The sequence below is a fragment of the Adiantum capillus-veneris genome, chromosome 22 (genome assembly GCF_014529385.1).
Source record: "Adiantum capillus-veneris isolate H3 chromosome 22, ASM1452938v2, whole genome shotgun sequence".
Lineage (NCBI taxonomy): Eukaryota > Viridiplantae > Streptophyta > Polypodiopsida > Polypodiales > Pteridaceae > Adiantum > Adiantum capillus-veneris.
In genome coordinates, this window is record NC_140952.1 from 65,974,263 (window position 1) to 65,997,580 (window position 23,318).

General features: G+C 42.1%; 1 protein-coding gene and 1 pseudogene across 1 annotated transcript; both read left to right on the top strand.

Annotated features, from left to right (window-relative positions):
* LOC147429503 (uncharacterized) overlaps window positions 1–20,447 on the top strand; it is a 54,005-nt pseudogene extending 33,558 nt beyond the window's left edge.
* Window positions 16,933–18,539, top strand: LOC147429505 (uncharacterized). The gene has a single exon (XM_086495237.1). It carries the CDS (start codon window positions 17,282–17,284, stop codon window positions 18,338–18,340), a length of 1,059 nt encoding a protein of 352 aa, XP_086351363.1. The 5' UTR covers window positions 16,933–17,281; the 3' UTR covers window positions 18,341–18,539.
* Window positions 20,448–23,318: the final 2,871 nt, after the last annotated feature.

Below are 23,318 nucleotides of genomic sequence, written 5' to 3' on the forward strand. Positions count from 1 at the left end.
GACTCTGCCATTCCTTCACACTGGGACGCAGTCATGTGAGGCACGGTTCAGATGCCTCCACATTGTGGCTGGGAAGGACTCTTTGCTTAGAGCACTCTCTTATTAGTTCGCTTAGACACCATGCTGTTCACAGTTGATACTGACTACTCTCCGGGGATGCATGCTAGATTGACATATGCTACCACCTCTCCACACCTTGTCTACCCCGGCGCTCGCTGGGAGGCCATACGAGTAGTTGGCTCCCGCGGGAAGCGTCGTTGTGTTGACCCCCGTTTCGCTTTCGTTGATGCTGCACTTTGGAGGCTTTGGGTGTGGGAGGGTCATGCCCTATCTCAGCTTTATTGGGACCCAGGAGAGTGGCATTGGCCTCACTCTAACCCCACCGGTGCACATGTATCATTCTTTGAGTACAAAGTCAGAATTGGATGATTCGCATTGATGAGACAGCATCCAGAGCATCCCACTCGTATGCGTTTCTCGTTACATTCAGGTCTCTCCCATGCCTATCTACAGCAGTTTTGGTCAGCTATCTGGGATTTACATGTGGCTCGTCGTATTTCTTTTTTCCTATGGATGATTGCACATGCAGGACTTCCAGTTGGGACTTGGTTAGCTTCTATGGGTCATGATCCGTTATGTACTCGCTGTTCTTTGCGCCTACCTGAGTCACCTGCACACTGTCTTTGGTCATGCTCGTCTTCTCATGTAGTGTGGCTAGCAGTTTGCTTTTTACTTAGCAGAGATGGTGTTCAACATGGATTTCTCACTTGGGGATCTGTCTCCTGGTTGATGCCGATGCCCAGACCGCATCTTTTCTACGAGGGCCAGACACATATCCAGCTCTTATGCTTACCCCGACTGGTTATCGGCGAGGGACTTTGGCTATGTTACCACAGATTGCTTGGCAGGGGGATCCTAAGACACGTGATGAAATCTTCTCAGTCATCACTAGCATTGCACTATGGAATGTTTGGAGAGCTCGTTGCCTTCACATTCTTAGTGCGGCTCCACAGCTCCTACCGGATACCCTCACTGCCATTTGCCTGGACATCATTCACACCCTCATTTGGCGGTGGGATTCTTCCTCAGGTACATCTAGAGCAGCCGAGGCTCGTCGATTTGACTTTCTTCGGCGTTGGGCCCGATCTCCACTCTTCTTCACACTTACAGGTGGACAGAGTACATGGCATTATGCACCTCCTCAGTGGTTTCTCCTCCACTCATCATACAGACCACCGTGACATTGTTCTAGTCGAGTTGTCACTATAGTGGCTCTCAAACTTACATTCAGCTTATACACCCCACATGATAGGCTATTGTGGCATCCGTTGGGGATTATATTGTACTCTGTAATATATAGCCCTGATTTTTCCCAAAAGAGAGAGAGAGAGAGAGAGAGAGAGAGAGAGAGAGAGAGAGAGAGAGAGAGAGAGAGAGAGATATTTGAAAGTGAAGTGATGTTAGTCCCTCCTCAAATATTTTGTTGTATTCACAAGTTGCATAGTAAAGAGAAAGAGAACAAAGAAGTATAGAGAGAGAGAGAGAGAGAGAAAGAGAGAGAGAGAGAGATAGGTGAACGCTTAAGATAATAATATTAAATATTCTCTTTCAATTCTTTTGAGGCGTAGAAGCAATTAAGAGAGAATGAGAAAACATTCAAATTGAGGGAAAGGGAGAAGATTGATGAGTCTTTCACTTCAATATACAATATGAGGGGATCCCAAGGTTTATGATTACTTGTTACGGGGGGAAATGGTGAGAAAATGCAATTGCAACTTACACGGGTTTAGTTAGCTTATCCCCCCTCTCAAATAACTACAACCCCTTCCTCTTGTGTGTGAATGTGAGGATGTGGTGGTAACATTTCAAAAGTTACAAATGACTCCCAACGGTACCTAAAATTGTTTACTTTGGCATTTTGCGAGCTGTGAAAAGTTTGCGAGAAAAGTGTCTCTCATATCACAATTGCACCGCTTTGAAATTTAAAAGCGTTGGCTGAGAGGAAGAGGAAAAGGAAAAATTTCCCCTTGTTTTTTTGAAAAATAGTGTAATATAGTAAAAGTTAGCTCAAAACATATAAATTCCCTCTTGAAAAATTCATAAAAAGGATTGTGAAGGTTGTGAAAATAGTTTTTCCTAAACACTTATACTACCCTCTTTGAGTTTTGACATTCTCGACTCTTAAGTTTCAATATGTCCTCGAACGTACGATATTACCTTAGACCAACTATATCTACATGAGTCAAAAAGTTTGATTGTATAATGATGCCAATGCATTAACTCTAAATATAACTATGTACATTGATGTGAATGCATCAACTCTAACTTTGCTTGTCTATTACTGCTAATTCTAGCTTCAGGCTGGATTCACATGTCATGGCTAAAATGTTGAACTGTTGCAAAGTGTTTTCCGCCCTTTGTTCTACTTGTGTCTCGTCTAAACTGAGTTCTAATCTACAATAGCTATCTAGGTAACTAGTTATAGAGGGGAAAATAAGTTATAAGCAACTGATTCAACCACTTTGCTCAAGTCGTATGTGATGGCATTTCCTTGGCATAGAGAAGTTGTCAAATGATCTTGTACACTTTTGACTTGAGAGCTCGCCATACTAGTTGTCTCTTGTAGACACATGAGGGGGACCATCTGCCTATTAAATGTAGGTTTATAATGGTCTCCTCGACATGGGGAGTGCTACTTATGAAAAAGAAAATCTCTTGGAATAATGGAGGGATTGAAATGGAGAGTCTTAACTCAAAAATGAGGATTTTTCACTTTCTATGATAAGACTAAGATCCCATGAATCTGACAGTGAGATCAAAAGGTCTGTCTTACCTCACAAGGAAAGCAATCCTTGAGCTCTTGGGTTTTTTTTCTTCTTAATAATTTATGTGGGCACCTGTGTGTGTGTGCGTGTGTGTGCGCGCGCACACACACTTGTATGTATGACTCTTTCTATTAGATACGATTGGCATTCTCTCTCTTGTTTTTGTCAGTTGTTAATATACATGGGTGAATGGCTCTACCCAGCTTATCTTAAATCACTCTACCAAACAATGCAATTTAGTGGATCTACTTAAAACCCCTAATTAGGTGTGTAAATTTCCTACATAAAGAAAAATTGCTAGTCAGTTTGTATCTCAATTCATCTAAGTTTATAGTCCTTCTCATTTCTATCACACATTTTATTAGTTATTGTTGTAGTCTCATTGTTCTACTATTCAAGTGTTGAATTATGCTTAGTCTATATTATTTCACATAAGTGTGATTCTCTCTCATGATATCAGAGTTTAAATCTTAATTAGCAAACTTATTCACACTCAATATCTCGTACTCTTTGCTATAGCTACACTCTCTTCACTCTCCCAAGGAATTTGCAGTCTTGAGAGATTGCTGAAGGAGCATCATCACCACATGCTTCATCATCTTCATCATCATCTTTGGGTGGATTTTGGTCCCCTTTCTCTTCATCCTTCTCCTCCTCCTCATAGTCATCATGGTTATTCTATTGATTGGCAAGATATTCATATAAGTTTCATTAACCAGTGTGATAGTGAACTCACTGGCTTTGTCTTGTAGGTCCGATTGAATAGATTCTATCACATTTTCCAAATTTCTGAGATTGAGTGTCAAATTGCTATCTTTGTCCATTATTTGCAGTGAAGAATGATCAATATATTTTTCCAAGATGGCCTCCTTCATCGGGTGATGCTTTTGGTGTAGCTTCTTGTAATCTCCTCTCTTTGGATGCAACATAAACTTGAATCGCTCTGCTGCCTCCTGGGTGATTCAAGTGGTCAAAGGATGCAGTTTTCCCCCCAAAAAGGAGGTGGACAATTTTATGATTTTCCGCCTTCCATAAATACCACATATGATCTTTGATTTGAGGGGAGATCATGGATTTGCAATCTACACGTGGAGCTCTCTCCATAGATATGCTACATGATATGGTTTTACGTGCTAGATTTTAAATTCCATTTTGGGAAAAAATTTTGAATTCAAATAAATTAGCCGTTTTGCCTATTTAATTCAAAAGCTATCCTTTGATTGCTTTCTTAATATGAAGGTTTGACTTCCTTGACCTGCCAAATAAAGAGGCCCTCGTACACGCCATTCTTTTCCTAACGGTTGATTTTCGTGTTGTGCTACTACTAGTACAATTGTAGGTTCAAAATTTCTTTGGTCCATTCAATTTTCTCTTTCTTGAGCTTTTACACGTTAGCTTTAACTGTCTAGAGATCTTCTTTTAGATTGTCTACTTTTGAGTTAGAAATTATGTCTGGGTTTCCATCATCTGGCCTATAGAGTTGATGATCGTGTTCTAGCCATACTAGATAGCCACAACACATCTTTGTCTAATGATATTTGGATCGCATCTTCTAAACTATTGTTGGAAAAGCATAGGTAAAATCAATTTTATATGGCTTCTTCATCACCAATCTCCCTTTGAGGGGTTGTTTCTGAAGGCATTGGAGCCTGTCTAATTTTATAATTGGTATCTGATTACTGTTTGCGATGGGTTTTGACCCACTATCCGCCAATGCTTGATTCCTTCTTCTTCATGCCTAGCACCGATTTGAGCCTGCTCTATGTTTTGGGATTCAGGGCAACTGGTCGGACATCCCACTTACTACTAACCCATCTACTAGCTTAACCTATATACACTCATTTTTTAATATAAAAGAATAAAGGGGCTGCACAACAGGACAACGTTGCTGTGCGCTCCACCCAACAATAGGTCTCTCTCTCTGCTCTTGCACTCGCACTCGCACACGCTCCCCGCGGCACCTTCAACTGGTATCAGAGCAAGGTTTGTGCTTGTCGTTTTCACGTCCGCGCGCGCGTGCACTTTCAAAAGTGTAAACAGGCTTTCGATTTCGGCATCGGCAAATTCAGCATTCCGAGAGCGTTTCCAGCAAGTGTCTTACGGTTTTACCCCCCTTTCGAAGCTATTCATGCAGTCAAAAGCTTCATCCGAGCTACGCTTCAGGAGTTGTATTTTTCAACTCCACTTTTGCTAGAGATACAGGTACAGGTATAGGACACAAGTATAGGTTGTTCATAGACTATTTTGGGATTGTATATAGCCGTTTTATGGCTATTATGTGCTATTGCGACGGTGTTTATGGGCTGATTAGGAGCACTTTTTAGCATCGACATTGTCTCGAGTTTTTCAAACATTCATCTCCTCACATGTTCTTGCATACATACAGGACATCCAAGTTTCTTACACGTTGTAGTGTTTTGCATCAGCACAGATTCAATGGGAGTACTTGATGCGTATATGCATTGTTTTGGCACTTTTGATAGTGCTTGAGCTCTTTTGAGAGCGGTTTTTTTCCCTGCAGGGAGTTGTTTACTGCTTGCACATTTTGTTTGGTGCATGTTTGAGTGCGTATATTGCTCCTTGCAGTATTGTTGACAACGGATGTACGTTCAGTTGCGGAAATTGCCATATGTACCTTTTGTGGAGCCGATTTGGCTTGTTTCTGGCAGTCCGAGCCGTTTCTGAGACTCGGTTCGGAGACCCTTTCTGAGACTGGGCTGGTTTCTTGTCTACATAACCTTTTGTGAGGGTCGATAGCGTGAGGTTTTCTTGAGCTGGGGGATTCTCGAATGTTGAGATCCTTTCGGTGATACAGATTGCTGGAGTACCCCTTTTTTGTGGCCTTGCCATAGGACATGTATAGAGAGGGCTAGGTGAATTTGATGTCGTGTTGGCAGTCTTGGGTCAGCTTTCAACTTTTTATGCACAGTTAGTGGTTGATGCGCCTGTCTTATGCGTTACTGATCGCTTGTGACAGTTTTGGATTGAGATTCTGTCAGTTTTTCTGGTGAAACTCTGCCAAATTTTTTCCAGAATTACCAGTGTTTATTGCCATATTATCTTTAGCTTGCATCCATGTCATCTAGTGGTGAAAATGATATTTACAATGTCTGAAAATTTGATGGGAGGAATTTTGTTATCTGGAAAGAGAAGATTCAAGATGTTCTTATACAAAAAGGCCACTTGGATCCTATCATGGAGCGCCCAGAGGGCGAATATATAGATGTTGAGTAGGAGAGACTTGATGCTAAGGCCAAATCTATTCTCCGTTTGCATTTGGCCGAATCTGTGTACTTTACTATAGTTGGAGAAAAGACTACTAGAGATGTATGGGATAAGTTGTGTTCCAGTTATGAGAACAAAAGTAACACTAATAAGATTTTCTTGATGAAAAAGATGTTTGACCTTCGTATGAAGAAAGAGGGCACTATTTCTACTCACATTAATGAGTTCAATATCATTTTCACTCAGTTGACCACTCGAGGTTTGGTCTTCGATGAGGAAATCAAATATATATTCTTGCTATGCAGTTTATCCTCATGTTGGGATACGTTCTGTACTGAGCATTGTATCTATGGCAAACAGACTAGTTCCGTTCACTTACCATTGGGTCAAAAGCGAGTTGAACCTCTAGATTTAGTACATAGTGATGTTTGTGGTCCTATGTCAACCAAATCTCTACGGGGGGCTAGCTATTTTGTGACGTTCATAGATGACTCTACTCGAAAGGTGTGGGGAATACCTTTGAAACATAGGGATCAAGTTCTTCCAGTGTTCTAGAAATTTTTGGCACTCGTTGAGAATCAGTCTAGCAAGAAACTCAAGAGGTTGCGGACTGACAATGGTGGAGAGTATGTCTCCAAGGAGTTTGACAATTTTTGTGCTAAAAAGGGGACTAAATGACAATTTACTCCACCATACACACCAGCTCAGACTGGAGTTGTTGACCGCATGAATCGTAGGATTAAAGAAAGAGTCACAACTATGCTTTCTATGGCAAATCTCACACAATGCTTTTGGGCAGAAGCCTTCTTGACCGCAGTGCACGGTATAAATCGTTCGCCTAGTATGTCATTGAATTATGAGATTCTAGAAGAGTTATGGTCTAAACCTAAGCTCCACTATGACCATCTATGTGTTTTTGGTTGTGAAGCTTATGCTCACATGCATAAACAACTTCGATAGAAGTTAGAGCCAAAGTCACACAAATGTATTTTCATTGGATATGGTGCAGATGGAGAGATGGAATATCATCTCTGGCATCGGGAACCTTGTCGAGTAATCCGTACTTCAGATGTGATCTCCAATGAGTCGAAGATGCATAAACAACCTATCAAGGAAATAGAGGATCGGAGAGTCACTTTTGAGGATGTTGCCTCAGAGACAGTGAAATCAACTCAGCGGGCTAGTGATGTACCTTTCACTAGCAATGCTCTAGAGGGAGCGGATAGCAATTGTCAAGGAGTGAGATGGTCTACTAGAATCTCTCGTCCACCTGCGCGTTTCGAACCAGGTCTTGATTACATCATGTTCATGACCGATTACAGTGAGCCAAGTTGCTACCAAGAAGCCATGATGATGAATGATGTGGTGAAGTGGGAGCAGGCTATGGAATCTGAGTATAACTCGATTCTGGCTAATGACACTTAGGACTTGGTAGAACTGCCAAATGATGCAAAAGCTTTACCTTGCAAATGGGTTTATAAGAAGAAATTTACCTCAGGTGATCCAAATCCAAAGTACAATGCTAGACTTGTAGCCAAAGGGTTCAAAGCAAAAGGGAGTCGATTTTGATGAAATCTTCTCGCCTGTGGTCAAGATGACAACGCTTAGAACCGTACTTTCTTTTGTAGCGATTGAGGACATGGAACTTGTCCAAATAGATGTGAAGACAACAGTTCTTCACGGGGATCTTGATGACGATGTTTACATGCAGCAGCCTGAAGGGTTTGTTCATGAGAACGCATCTCGTGAGGAGCTAGTATGTAAGCTCAAAAAGGCACTTTATGGCTTAAAGCAGGGTTCAAGGCAGTGGTATCATAGATTTGATGCATGTATGAGGTCTCACTGATATAAAAGGAGCGAAGAGGATCACTGCTTGTACACAAGAAAGCTACATGATGGCTCGATGATCATTCTAGTTCTGTATGTTGATGACATGCTTATAGCTAAGAAATCCATTGCGGAGATTGCCAACTTAAAGAAAACACTTAGGAACAATTTTTCAATGAAAGATTTGGAGATGCTACACACTTTCTTGGTATGCGAATCAAAAGAGATCGCGAACGTCGTATCATTTGAGTTATCTCATAAAACATACATTGAGAAAGTTTTGCAACGTTTCAATATGCAGGGGGGGAAAGCATTGAGTATCCCAATGCAGGCATTCTTGAAACTCAGCAAGGAAGATGCACCCAAATCTGATGCTGAGAGAGAAAAAATGGCTAAGGTACCATATTCTTCGGCAGTGGGCAGTCTCATGTATGCTGTGGTGTCCACAAGACCAGATATTTCCTTTGTAGTGGGAGTGGTGAGACAATATATGTCAAATCATGGCAACAAACATTGGAAAGCAATGAAGCACATTCTTAGGTACCTCAAAGGTACGGTCGGCAGGTGTTTACGCTTCGGGAATAGTGATGCATCCATCATGGGTTATGCGGATGCAGACTATGTGGGTTGTGTTGACAATAGGAGATCGACATCTGGCTATGTCTTCATATTTGCTGGAGCAGCAGTATCTTGGAGGTCATGTCTTCAAGATTGTACATCGTCTTTCACTACGGAAGCAGAGTATGTTGCATTGTCAGATGCAAGTAAAGAGATTGTATGGTTATCTCGCTTGGTCAAAAATCTTAGCATTGATGAGACTCCATTAATATATTGTGATAGTCTAGAGTGCTCTTGCATTGGCAAACAATCCCGTGTTTCACTCAAAATCGAAACACATTGAATTCAGGTATCATCTCGTGAGAGATTTCTTGGCCAAAAAGCTCATTGATTTGGTCAAGGTACACACTGACAACAACCCAACAGATGCTTTGACGAAAGGCTTAGCTTTGGAATAGTTTACACATTGCAATGAGTTGATGGGTATAGGTTGAAGTCACTAGACTGCTTCACGGTTGTACATACCAGGTCACTTGAGCTGCAAAATTGGCCTTCAAGTGGGAGTTTGTTGGGATTCAGGCCAACTGGCCGGACATCCCACTTACTACTAACCCATCTACCAACTTAACCTAAATACACTCATTCTTTAATAAAAAAGATTAAAGGGGCTGCAACAGGGTAACCTTGTTGTGCGCTCCACCCAACAGTAGGTCTCTCTTTGCTCTCGCACTTGCACTCGCACATGCTTCCCGCGGCACCTTCACTATGCTGGTGTCTTTGGCAATGGTCTCCTTCGATTACTATTGCCCACTGGTCTATCCTACTAGTGGCTCAATAGTACTAATTGGTTTTTGTGCCCTAGCCTGGAACTGCTTTAACATATCTATTGTCTTTTGCTACTTGCTTGCTGATCTTGTCTCTCCTATAATGGAGGTTCTCTTTACTCTTGTCTCTCCTAGAATGGAGGTTCTCTTTACTCTTGTCCCTTTTTGGTTTATCTTCCATTGGTGGCTTCGTGATAGTATACTTTGTCCCTTGACCCTTACAAGTGTCCTCTATCTCCGTGTTTTTAGAGGATGACAATATGATCTTGGGTGCTCTCTCTTTAGTCACCTTGTCCTAGATAGTGTAGAAATTGACATGGACTAGGGCCAAATTTTCCCAATATAGAAACTATCAGACATACCAGGCTTTAAAGAGAATTCTATATTTATCCTTGGCACTGTCTTGCACCACACTAGTAGATAAGAATTGGCTGAGATTAATATTGGCCTTCGGGTCCTAAATTCTGGCCTGTAGCATGGCAAACAACTTCTCAGATAAATAAGTTGGATTATTCTTTAAAGTAATTGTTTCTACGATGAATCTGTACATTGTGGTACATTCTAGTGTTGCTATTGGAATGCTCTAGGCTCCATCCTTGCGCTTCATTTTGTCTTGTTTGTCTTCCTTCACAAATTTACTAACCTGGTCAGTAATGGTAGGTGTGGGTTTTGTTGCATATGGAATTTTAAAAATGTAGGCTAGTTCACCAATTGTTAATTCCAGTTATCTTCCATTAACCACTGCCTTTCCCTTATCTGCGTAATATGTAGCCAATACCTGTTGTGTGATACCTACGTCGAAAGGTAACATGGCTGCTTCCACCACTACTTCTAGATGCCACAATTATAACAAATCTTGTTCCCTCTCTTGAAAGACATACTATCTTACCATGTTGAACCACTTTCATTGCCTCAGCTATTGAAGCCTTCAAACTCTCATTTTGTGCGGCCGTGGTATCCATTGTCTCTTATATTCTTTTCGACAGTTTTTTGTTTGTTCATGCACAATGCAGGTGAGCAAGTTTGTGTAGAAGACGAATACTCACTATTAGTAGTAAATGACTCAAAGAGAGCACCGAGGGGTTTTGAAAAGAGCTGTTGCAATTGTCGTCGAAGGAGTGGTTGTGTGTAGAGAAGAGGCTTGATATTGCGAGCTCGAGGAAACTTCTATAGATTAGGGTACAAATGGCACATGAGAACACAATTAAGGTGAGGTTGGGCGCACCCTTCACATAGTTATCTGCACACGTGCCATGAATATTCCACTCCTTTCCTATCTCAGGATTGTGTGCACCATTTGTGATGTGTCAAACATGCATTGGTCCATCTTGATTGACAAAATTTCCTTTATGGTCATGGCATTTAATTTCCTCTAATGAACGTTATAGGATATTGGTGGTGCTGGTACTTCCCACTAAGTTTTGACCAATTTGACTGGTTTGTGGTATCGCTTGTGAGTATTGGACGAATAAGGCTATATGGTGTGGTCAATCGTTGCAGCTGGCTTGAAGTTGTCACAAGGTCCACTGGAGGTGGTTCTACTAGTTTGATGTGAAATAGGTCCAAAGATTCATCTTTTGAATCTGATTGTGTGTTTAATAGAGGTTCTTTATGGGATTCCTTTTGATATGGCATAGTATAATTTGAGTTTGGCCCAACAGAGTAGTCCCAACATGTCTCTAAGTCTAACTGTGCCATTGGAGAATACCCAATCCACTTCATAGGGTCCAAACCAAGCTATCTTCAAGTTTGGTTTCTTTGGTCTAGTTTTGACTAATAGTGTAAGGACGGGTCCTACGAACAAGGCCAACGGCACGACCGGACAATGTGTATGCTAGGGACAGGCTATAAGATAGCATGGTTGGATGGAAACTAGCACGCGATATTACTCTCCTTCTTTCCGTGGTATTCGAGCTATTTTTGGAAAAGGGGAAAAGCGGGTTGCATATACATACGGCGCACGTCTCCTCTCCCATGATTCGCAAGCAATAGACGGGAAAGACGATGATCCATAGTGCAGAAAAGGAGAAGACAGTCACACCGTCCCGTATGTAGTACGAGGGAAGATACAACGAGTAGCACCAACCGCCCACTACCACCCTCCACAACGAGCGATCAAGGCAAACTCGACCGACAACTCTACGGCACGGACGCTCTGATGGCACCGTTAGCTACGCACATATGAAGACCCTCTAAACTCTTGCATGAAGGAGGGTTGAACCCACTTCATGAGGGGTAAGAGGCCAACACCCTACCATCCAAGCTATTGAGACTTCTTGTATACAACAAAGAAAAATAGCATAATTGAGTTGACAAATAAAGCTAGAAGGAAAGAAAAGCTACAAACTTCAAGAAAGTAGTTTCACCCTTCCTTTCCACTCCTTTGAGAAACACAAGTTTTCTCCCAAAATTCTTTTTTTTTTCAAGAAAGAAGTTTCACAAGTGAACAAAAACCTTCACACGTGAACAAAATCCTTCACAAAAATGATGAGTTTTTATGAAGAATCAACGAAGGTGTTCTTGCGAAGAACAAGGCGTGAAGCGCTACAATTTTTGTGAGGGGGGATCGCATGCAACGCAAAAGTCATTGAGCATAAAAAACACGACTTAAGCTTCACAAAGTACAAGTTGACATTTTTCTCTCTCTACATTAGCGTGTGTTTACCATGGCTGACGAGGATATCTCACCTACACACACTTTTGATTTTGAGCATGCACATCAAAATCCGGCCACCACAGGTCTACGGACATTGATATGCATGATTATAATGGTCTAGGAGACCATGGTCTTGTAGATATGACTTGCTTTCAAGACTTTGAAAAATTGCCAAAGCGTACTTGAACGCAACCTTTCTACATTATATGCAAATGTTACAAACCATACTGAGCTACTTATGAAATTTCTGCATTCATAGACAACTCAAGGAGCCCAAGCTCGCACAATTCAAGGAACCCACGTTCGCACAACTCAAGTCCATGAGGCAGGTGCTTCAGAAGATGCAGAAGGTATCAATGCATTACTTAAGAATATCACCATTCTTGAGTTTCACAGTGAAGAGCGTGATAGCAACAAGGATGCGATCAATACGTTCTTACACAAATGGGGTGATATTCATAGGCTGAGACACACCCCATATATTAAGACAAATGTGATAACAAGTCTTATCTCTTAAAAGCAAGGCCTATAAGTAGTGGATGACATTTTCATTAGATGCTCGTCCTTAATTTTGGGCAACGTTTCAAGCTTCTTTCTCCAAAGAGTTTTTTGACTCCAATGAAGAAGATAAGAATTAGCTAGCATGGGATGCATGCCGCATGTCTGGTCTCTCTCTCACTTAGTATCAAGAAATCATATTAAAACTAGAAGGTCTAGATGAATTCCAAAAGATACGGGGTTCCAATAGGGGTCTTGACAAAGACTATCGTTTTTATGTCAAGACCCAACATTCAAAAACTTTAGAAGAAGCCATCGCTCATGTCTAAACATATGATGATGACTAAGAGAGGAAGGAAAATGTTCTCTACTCTAAGAATACTTTTGCTAAGAGCAATTCGGCTAAGAGCCAATGGCGAGGTAGATCTCCCACATGCTCCAAGAGGAACAAGAGACAATCTACCTCTCCGCACCCTAAAGAGGCTAAGAAGTCTAAGCAATCACGAGATACTCCACGTGGGTCTCTCAGCACTACCAATTTTGAGGGTGCAAAGAAACACAATTTGCGTTTCAAATGTCTTTTGTATAGTACAAGGACTTTCGGATACCATACATAATCATGCTAGTGTGAAAAGTGGTAGTTAGGAAAGGAGCTCTTCTTGTCTGTATTAACATTGGGATGGTTAAACTCCTCCACAAAAAAGGTTGCAAGGAGGATCTCAGCAAATGGAGACCGGATTGGAGACCCATCACATGTTTGACTTCAATATAAAGGATTTTCTCTCTCTAGCAATGAGACTTAGTCTATGCTGGCTAGCAATATTTTGAAAGAACACAAAGATTTTATTAAAGATAAATTTATTCTTGATGCTATCATATCTTTGTGGGAAGGCATAGAACATGCAGTAGAGTCTAGATATGATTTTTTTTCTTCAAGGTTGACTTTGACAAAACTTATGATAGGATTGAATGGGATTTTGTATTGAATTCAATATTTAATATGAGATTTGGCAAAAGATTTATAAGATTTGTGCATGTTTTTTTTGGCAATAGATATACTAAAATTGTAATAAATGGAGACCCAATTGAGACTATCACTCTTATTAGATCTGTGAGACAAGGCTATCCCCTTACTCCACTTGTGTTTACTATTGTTTCAGATTCTTTGGGATGGTTAGTAAAAAAGAAGATGCAAGCCGGTAAGCTCAGAGGGATAAAATTGTTGGATTTGATGTGGACCTGTGTTTGCAAATGTTTGCTGATGACATTGATGCACTATGCAAAACTGATCAAGAGTTTGCATATACTTTTTTAAAATGCTTAAACATCTTTTGCCTAGCAAGTGGCTCCTAAATAAATCACCATAAGACGGGTGTTAAAGCCTCTAATGGAGATATTCCTTTATCAGTCACTGCAATAGGTTGACAAGAAATCCCAAATGGACATGTATTCAGATTGTTGGAGATTTCAATGGCCTTCATAGTCTCAATGTCTCAAAGGTGGGATTGAGTCCTAGAAAAAATCAAGAAAAAGGTCTTCATGTGGCATTCTTTTCAACCTAATCTATCTACAAGAACTTTTGTGCTCAACCAGCATTTGTTGCCCTCTTTAATCTACTTTCTATCATGTTGGAAACCTACAAAGTTCCAGCTCAATCAAGCTATTACTCTTGAAAGGAGATTTTTATGGGGTGGCTCAGATGATACACATAAAATTCCTAAAGTTGCTTGCATGAGAACTTGCTGTAAGCACAAATCCAGAGGTGGGTTGGGTATTTTAAACCAGGAATGTATGTCAATTAAATTAGCAAGTAAATGGATTGTCAGAGCTGTCTCTGGACAATGATGACTGGATATGTTCTCTAAAAAGAGATATAATTACATTTTACTTGCAAGACTACAAGGCCTGGTCAAGTGTTACTCTCTGGGATACCATTACCTCTGGTTTTAAAATTAAACTAGTTGGCAGTCAACTGACAGTTTCAATGTGGAACTCTTGGTTTCTAATTCAAAAGGGTTTACACATTCCTCTAAACTCTGTGATGTGTGCCCACTTTCTGATGTAGGACTCCATTTGGTTAGGATGCATCCCAAAGTTGATTGAAAGATCTCTGTCCATTAAAGCACACAAATGCTTTAAAGCCGGGCTGAGAACATGGAAGGACCTTCAATCAAATGGAGATTGGATTAACCCCAATTAACTCACTAACTCTTATAACCTGTCTCTTGGTTGTATTTCTAAGCTGGTTTGTAGGTTGGAAGAAGTACGTCCTTTAAGTTGGAGGGTTGTATTGTTCATAGCAAACAAATGTCTCTTCAAGATTGGTCATGGAAAGCCTATAATAGCTTCTTCTAGAGGTTTTCATACTTATGGTCATGCTGGACACAAAGAAATGAAGCCATTTTTTAGCTCAAGTGTTTAGAGCAAGTTCACATGGGGCTCCGGTTTGCATTTGGTTGCCAACTAGTTGTGATCAATTTGGTTCCCATGAGGGCTTGCGAAGGAAAAGTTTGCAGCTGCTGCAAACTAGTTGCGATGCTGCTCCTATGGGAGGAGGTGGAGGAAGTTGGAAACCAAGAAAAATGACAAAACTTTGTTCACTTTTTAAGCTTCGTAGAGGAAGAAAACACCATTTTTCAATGTATTTGCGAAATTTTTACTTTCCATGTTGCAGGCCATTGTTCCGCGTGAACTGGCTCTTAGACAACACAATCCCTTTCATCCTTGACCTCAGAAGGATTTCAACACTTACCCTCAGTCAAATGAGGGATTTGTCTCCTTTTCCTGTTGGTGACATTCAAAAGTGCCACAGATTCTGTGGCAATGCTGGAATTCCATGTTAAAATTCTAGGCTTCTCCAAAGAACATATCTGCATGGCTACCTCTTACCCTGCGCACAAGCAGTGGTCTCCGATGGCTGGCCGGTTGAGACTCCAACTTCACTACCTATCGGCACCTTGCGCACATGCTGCAGCACTACCGTCGATGGGCCATTCAAGTCTGTATCTCCTTCCTGAATCTGTAATGCTATCGTTCATTGCAACTTTTCTTTTTTTCACTACAAATTCCTGTTCTCTCCAAGAAAGAAAAGAGAGAGAGAGAGAGAGAGAGAGGTGCATAAAAGGTTGGCCTCGTGGTTTCATTTGGTTTAAAGATTGCCGTGTGTGTGTGTGTGTGTGTGTGTGTGAGAGAGAGAGAGAGAGAGAGAGAGAGAGCGAGCTATTGATTGATTGTGCAGGCAATGAATGTATTGAAGGAAGGGCTGCAGAGATACAAAGCGTTCCTTGCCATTGACAATGTGTGGGACAATAGCTTGTCTGATTCCGATCAGTATCCAAGCTTTCAGTACGATAATGCTCATGAAATGCAAGCCCGGAACCAAAATAATGGTGACCAGCAGGAGTAAGCAGGTTGTGAGTTCTCTGCTTGAGAGTAGAGCAGTATAGTCAATGAAGGTGGGAGGCAATATTGAAGGAACATCTAGAAGAACTTCCAATAATAGTGTAGTTTATGTTCCCAGTCTGAATGAGGAGGAAGCTATGCAGGCGCTCAAATCTTACTGTTGCAACTCGTCTTTCATCATCCCAGACGAGTACTTGCGGAAGCTCGCCCTTTCCTGCTTTTTTGAAGAGCAATGCCATCCTCTCTGTCTCATGCTCCGGGGAAAGGTGCTTCGGCAAGTTATACGTCCGGGTCGAGATAACTTCGATTCTCAGCAATGGATCACTGACCCGATGTCAAGTGAAGGCAATGCGCAGAGCAGCGCTAGCAGCCTGAATGAATACAGTGAGCGGGCCGTGTTGAAAGTTGTGGAGAAAAGCTAATTAGATGCAGTGCCCTCTTCCCTTCAAAAACTCTTTATTGACTTGGCCACATTTATAAGTTATGACCATACTAGAAGTGTTCGTTATCCACCATGGACCTTCGTGCGGCTTCACAATGATGACTACACAGAGGATAGGATGCATAATGAGGTAGTAAATTGCGCTCTAGCCTCTCTATTTAGCTGTGTGCTCTAGAGTTCGAAATCATATATAGCTGTACGTGTGCAGTTATGGTGTCCTTTAATGCAGTTAACGTGCAGGTGCTTGCGCTGGAATATCATGGTCTTTTGGAGCTCATTCATGATGATCGTGAGCAGCCCCAGCTAGTGATTCATGACTTGCTCACGCTTGTGCAATACGTTCCTCAATGGACTTGTCACATTCCACGACAGATGAACTATTGAAGAAGAAGCATGTCAGATTACTTCGTTACCTGGGAGAAGAAGCATGTGATCAGTCTCATGGTCACATGGAGAGCACCTGGATGGCTCTATTTGAAAGAAAATCAACACTCTCAGGAACTAAAAGAAGCTGCTCCGAGCACACAAATGCCAGTCAATTAGCTCAGATACGATATTTGAGTCTTGCAATACGTGCAGCTAGCTCTATCAGCTGGATGCAGAAGGGTCTTATACGGCTGGGGAGAAACATGTGTTGGCAATAAACAAAATACACGTAATCATTATTATATTTAAAGCAGTTACATCACTAAATAATGAATAATCAAAAGGGCGCAACTGAAACGTCAGAGCCCTCACGATGGGTCGTGAGGCTCCTTCTTGTATACAGATTCACGTACACATCAAATACACACACAGAACTGTTCGCCTACAACAGAGTCTCTGTCTTCCTGTGTTTCTACTCTGATATGATAAGAGTCTGATTCTGTACATTATAAGTGTGATGAATTCTGAAGATACCTATGTACGGTAGTTGTCTACATGGTATCAATCGCTGATGACTACTGATTCTCTTTTTTTGTAGCCCTCTCGCTTCCTGCTGCAGACATAGCCTCTTGATTTGATCCGGACTTATCAAGGAGCCATGGCCGCAGCATCCACGTCTAGTTCTTTATCAAAATTTTACCAGATAGAAAAGCTTCAAGGCAGCAACTACCTTCCATGGAGCCTACGCATCAAGATGATACTGGAGAAAGCAGGTAATTGGGGCGTAACTGATGACTCGGAACCTGACCCTGCAAAACAACCTGTTGCTCCTGGTGCTCAACCACCGACTGATGCGGAGAAAGCAACATGGAAGAAGAAAGATCTCGAGGCCCGAACTGAGATTGTCCTGCACCTCGGCGACCGTCAACTTCAACTAGTTCGGACTTTGGAAACTGCGCATGAAATGTGGACGCTACTCAAGACACAGTATCAACAGACGAATGTGGTATCACGAGTCTTCCTACACAAGCAGCTGAATGACATTCAGATGGTTAACTATCCTACTACGGAGGCCTTTCTTGAAGCCTGGCAGTCGGCCAACGACCATCTTCTTATTGCGGGACTGCTCTTACCTGATGAGGTCCAAGTAAATATACTCCTTGCTGCTTTACCTGAAACATGGCAATCGTTTATTTCCCAACATTCTAATACACCAAATCTACCATTAACTACCTTGATTGCTCATATAAGGCAGGAGGATCAAATCCGCAATAAGGGAAGGAGCGTTCCAACATCCACGGGCAATCCTCCAACTGTCCCTCTTGCCATGCTCGCTGGAGGATCTCGATCCCTTCCCCGTTTCCGATCAAGGCAATTCAGCTCACGCCAATCACATCTGGTCAATCCCACAAGTCCACAGTCTCGCACATCCTTCTTCTCTCGCTCATCACGCAATTCGATGCAGCCTCAATTCAATCCTTCTCGCTTTCGCAATCCAGTGCAAGCCTCAACCTCTGCTAACTTTGTCCCAACTTGTACTTATTGTCATCGCCAAGGTCATACAGAGCGGCAATGTCGCACTAAAAGTGTGCTCAGGCTTTGGGAATGGAGTTTCCAGAATAACTCAGTATTTGTTTATGGGGGGGTGTTGGCAATAAACAAAATACACGTAATCATTATTATATTTAAAGCAGTTACATCACTAAATAATGAATAATCAAAAGGGCGCAACTGAAACGTCAGAGCCCTCACGATGGGTCGTGAGGCTCCTTCTTGTATACAGATTCACGTACACATCAAATACACACACAGAACTGTTCGCCTACAACAGAGTCTCTGTCTTCCTATGTTTCTACTCTGATATGATAAGTCTCTGATTCTGTACATTATAAGTGTGATGAATTCTGAAGATACCTATGTACGGTAGTTGTCTACAACATGAAGGCTCTCCGTGTTTTGGAACTGAACGACATGGAAGCGATTGAGGAGATAACGGGTTGGGAAGGGACTCCGAACTTTGCATGGCTGATCTTGGAATTCTTGAAAGGTTTGAGAAGTCTGGGGTCCTTACGTATTGGGCAACTTCCTAAAGAAACTGGAGAAGTTGCATCTGTATGGATGTCCTAATCTGAAAGTGCAGAGTGTCGTGGGTACATTGGGGTCGGGGTAGATGTGCCTTGTCGAAACCGGCCATTCCTTGCCACAGCTCCAGGAACTCTCAGTCTCTTTTAATGACCATTTGGCCGAGGTGGGACAATTGCCTGACGCTTGTCCTGCTCTGAGAAAGTTACTGCCCGGAGCTAAAGCACGTCCCCGACCTTAACTCACTACGCAGGTTACTCATTCTTTGATCTTTCGAGCTGCGAAGAGCTGAGGACTGTGGAGGGAAGCTTTTCCTCTCTCGCAGCTTTAAGAGAGCTGGACTTGAGACACTGCGGCAATCTAGAGAGCATCCCAGATCTAAGCAACTTGCTGAATCCGGTAAAGATAGATACTTGGAAATGTTCTTCCTTGACGTATAATTTGATCAGAGTAGACGAGCAGCAAGCCGCCTGCAGACAGCTTGAAGTGATGGAGGAGCTTGGCTTATCCAGCTCGTCAGATCAGGATAAGCGCGAGACAAGCGATCATGAACTATCGCAAGGCGCCGCCACAGCTAGCGTCATGTCGCTCCTGACAGATGCGCCCTTCTTGGGACGTAAAAATCAACATAATCAGCTTGAGTAAGTGTTGGATTGTTAATATTTTTGTCAACATGTCCCGCAGTCGATCGTGTATGAGATATATTACCTACTCCAATTACGTGGCGATTGCAGGGCTGATCCTTTTGTGCATCTGCAAATCCTCTCACTTGAAATGGCCGCCTGCAAGTCTGGAAATGTCAATCGGTGGTTGGATGTAAGCGGTGTGCCGCTTCTTCAAGTGCTGGAGTTGGCAGGTTTGGAGGGGGTGCGAAAGGTGACCGTCTCGAGTACCCTACACAACTTGCGGAGCTTAAGATTGACAAATTTCTCTTCCTTGGAAGAGATCAATGGCCTTGGAGCACATCATTGGCAGCTCTCCCTTATCGAGATAACGAAGTGTCCATTGCTGGTGCTGGTATTAAAGCCTTAATATACTCAGTGTCATGACATTGTTTTCCATACAATACATAACATCATGAGCTTCTCTACGAGAGGCACCGCATACCTAGCAAGGTACGATCGGCGGCAGGGGACCACCGGCCCCCCCACCGAGCCTGCGGTCCCCTACCCCCAATCGTACCTAGCTAGATATGCCGTGCCTCCCTCACAGAAGCTCATGATGTTGAGGTAAGTCAAAATGTGGGATTTATTGTGAGAATCTATCCAAAACTTCTTGTGAATTATGCATTGTCATCATCTTCTGATCAAGTGTTGTTAATTATTCTATTGTGTGTGCAGGTAAAAATTGTGGATGTAGATGGGAACGGGTTCACTTCATTGACAGATGTGTCGGGTGTGGCTACCCTTACAACCTTGCAAATTCTTGATTTCAGCGGGTGCACTCCATTGACAGACGTGTCAGGTGTGGATGCCCTTAGAGCTCTGGGATATATGAATTTGAGTGGGTGCACTTCATTGGCAGATGTGTCGGCTGTGGCTACCCTTACAGGCTTGCGAAGACTTGATTTGAGAGGGTGCACTGCCTTGAGAGAGCTTCCAGACTTGAAGCATCTCCCAATAATATACATTGATGAACAATCTTGTGAGACGTTTAATGAAGGCCCATACGAAATGATCTCTAAGGGTTGCTTTTTACCGGTTTTGAGGTATTTTACCCGTTGTTTATGGGTGAATATGTGAACTACTCGCCAGAAAATACATTGAAGTTAATGCCTCAAATTTTCTTAACAAGTCTTGGAATATTGAAGTGCAAGGGATCCCTGATTGGTTTTTTTTGGCTTGCCCAAAGGGCAAAGCCTATAGAGATGCCTTCTCTTTTTGCTGACTAAAATAGAAAAAAAGTCGGGTTGTATTTTCAAGATTTTTTTGATAGATCTAAAATGTTGATTGGTTTGAAATAAGATAGTGGACACTCATTTAGATGACCAGTGTGTAAATCTAATGATGGACTCGTTTGATTCACTCTCTTGGTAGTTTGGTAGTGGAGCAATGATGAGTAGTGTGAGTGCTCTCTCTTTCTCTCTTTACTTTTTCTTGTTCTCTTTCTAAACAACGAGAAAAAGTATCCATCAGGAGTCCTCTGACTCACCACTTCTCTCTTCTGCTTCAATCGCGACACACGGCCCTTTTGCTAGCTACCAAATTGCAAAGCAGGCAAGAGGCCGCTAGAGAACACATCCAGGGAGTGCTCAGCATCTTGACGTTGAAGATTGTTCACACCATGTGGAGAGTACGGGCTGATTGTGGCTTCAATATAATTGTTTTTGCAAGTCTAGACCAGGGTTGACATTGCTCAGGGACTCCGTGAGCCTCCTTAAGTATCATTTGTGATACCTTGACTTCAACAGTCGCTCATCTCCTGATTGAAGCTACCCCCTTCTTTGTGGTCATGGCAACGACTTTCCTTCACCTTCGTGAGTGTAAATTGCTTCTCTGTAGAGCTCTTCTACTTCTCGATCTTCTAGCTTGTTGCTCAGTCTCAATTCTCTGCAGGTCTAGCTTTTGATTTCACTGCATAGATCCTCAAGATTCCATGCTTGAGCACAAGGTAAGCTGCACATGCGAGGATGAGAAGGGCCGGGGTCGGAGTTGCTCCCTATCACTCTGATACCAGTTGTGGGGAGTAGATCCCCGTCCGGGTCTGTGCAAGAAGAAAGTCAAGCCTATTAGCTTCGTGTGTATCCTTTATTCTTATGTATACTCCTGCAAGAGTATGTGGGTGCAAGCAACTCTCCTTGCAATAAGCTCTTTGGTTGGTTAGTTGCTACTACAGTAGTAGGTAGTATATACCATCATGTGTGTTTGGAGGATTTGTTGTGCCTTGCCTGCACTTCTTGCTTTTAGTAAGGACATCAATGGATTTCAACACAGTGGCGAGTCAATGTCAAAAGGGGCGTGCTCATCTTCGCAAGCAAAATGCGCAGGCAGGCGTGTGGTTTTGGTTCAACGGTCATGGATGGAAGGCCTGCTGCTCTGATGGGGCGTTGAGGAAAGGGAAAAGGGTTGAAGCCGACCTAGTTGGCACCACCATAGAGAGGCTATGTGCTTGGTAATTTTGGCAAGCGCCTAGTGGAGACAGTAGAGCTGAGTTGAGTGCAATGAAGAGCTCATCAACAAACAAGGTGTGAAGGAGTGGCTTGAGAGAGAGAGAGAGAGAGAGAGAGAGAGAGAGAGAGAGAGAGAGAGAGAGAGAGAGGGAGAAGGCAACAAAAGTTGTATCATCAATAGTGATGATTGAGTGCGCCAAGGTCATGTGATGTGGAGCAAGACATCATACCCATGTGCAGGTGGTTTCATCTACTCTCCAACGTGTTGCTAATCTTTTTGGAAGATGATGATGCGTTTTTCCAACAAGTAAATACACAAGACTAGGTGTTCTTGATGTGGTGATGTCCCATTCCAATGGGTTTTGGTTGTGTTTATAGCAAGCTACGGTAACACAAGAACTTCATAAAAAATTCCCACAAGGGAAAGGAGACTCTTTTCCTACCATTATTTCAATATAGAAATGGAAAAGCATAGCGGTTTCTATTTTCCAATCAAGAAAAAAAATGGTTTCATAAATTCCATGTTGAAAAAGTTGAGTGTGTTTTCTCTAATGTAAAAATCTACTGGAAATTTTCACCATTTAGAAATGACACATTTTTCTTGGTAGGATTATTATTTACATGTAAAAATGACACATTTTCAAGAAGGAAAACAACTTGGAAAAGTTCACCATTTGGAAATCTGACTTTTCCAAGATGGAAAAAATGTGGATAAAAGGATTTCACATGTGGAAATCTTACTTTTTCAAGATGGGAAAAATGTGGATAAGAGATTTTCACATGGGAAAAAGTTCCATGTAGAAATTTTTACAAATTAAGAATATAGTCCTATGGATATTTCATGTGTAAATTTATTTGGCATTGAGTTTTAACACCTTAACTAATATATTAGTACTATTGTTTAAACAATATCTACTACCATTACATTACAAAAAAAGGGTGTTTCCATCCCTTTGTTGAGTAATTCCACTAAAGAAATGGAATATCACTTTGAGATACCTTTAAAAATGAATCATAATTTATACCGTGTACTTACATGTACTTGAGAATACACATACTCACGTAATCTAAGTAAAGTAGCTGAATAACATGACTTTGGGGTATCTATCATTAGTAGTTATTCATTATCCACATCGTGTACTTACATGTACTTGAGAATACACCTACTCGATAAACAAGTTAAAGATCGTTATGCATCATTTTAAGTTATGACTAGTACGGCTGGCGGGCGCCTCTCTCTCTCTCTCTCTCTCTCTCTCTCTCTCTCTCTCTCTCTCTCTCTCTCTCAACTGTGTGCTCGGAGGTGCATGAAACACTCCCAGATGAAGGAGTGCTTGCCACGTGTTGTTGGGGGGGGGGGGGGGGGGGGGGGGGGGGGGGGGGGGGGGGGGGGGGGGGGGGGGGAAGGGGCATCCCTCCCCCTTTTATAGTAGTATACATTGTTTCAGTTGGTTAGAAAACTAAAAATATAGATTTTAAAAGACTCTTCAAATTAAGACACACT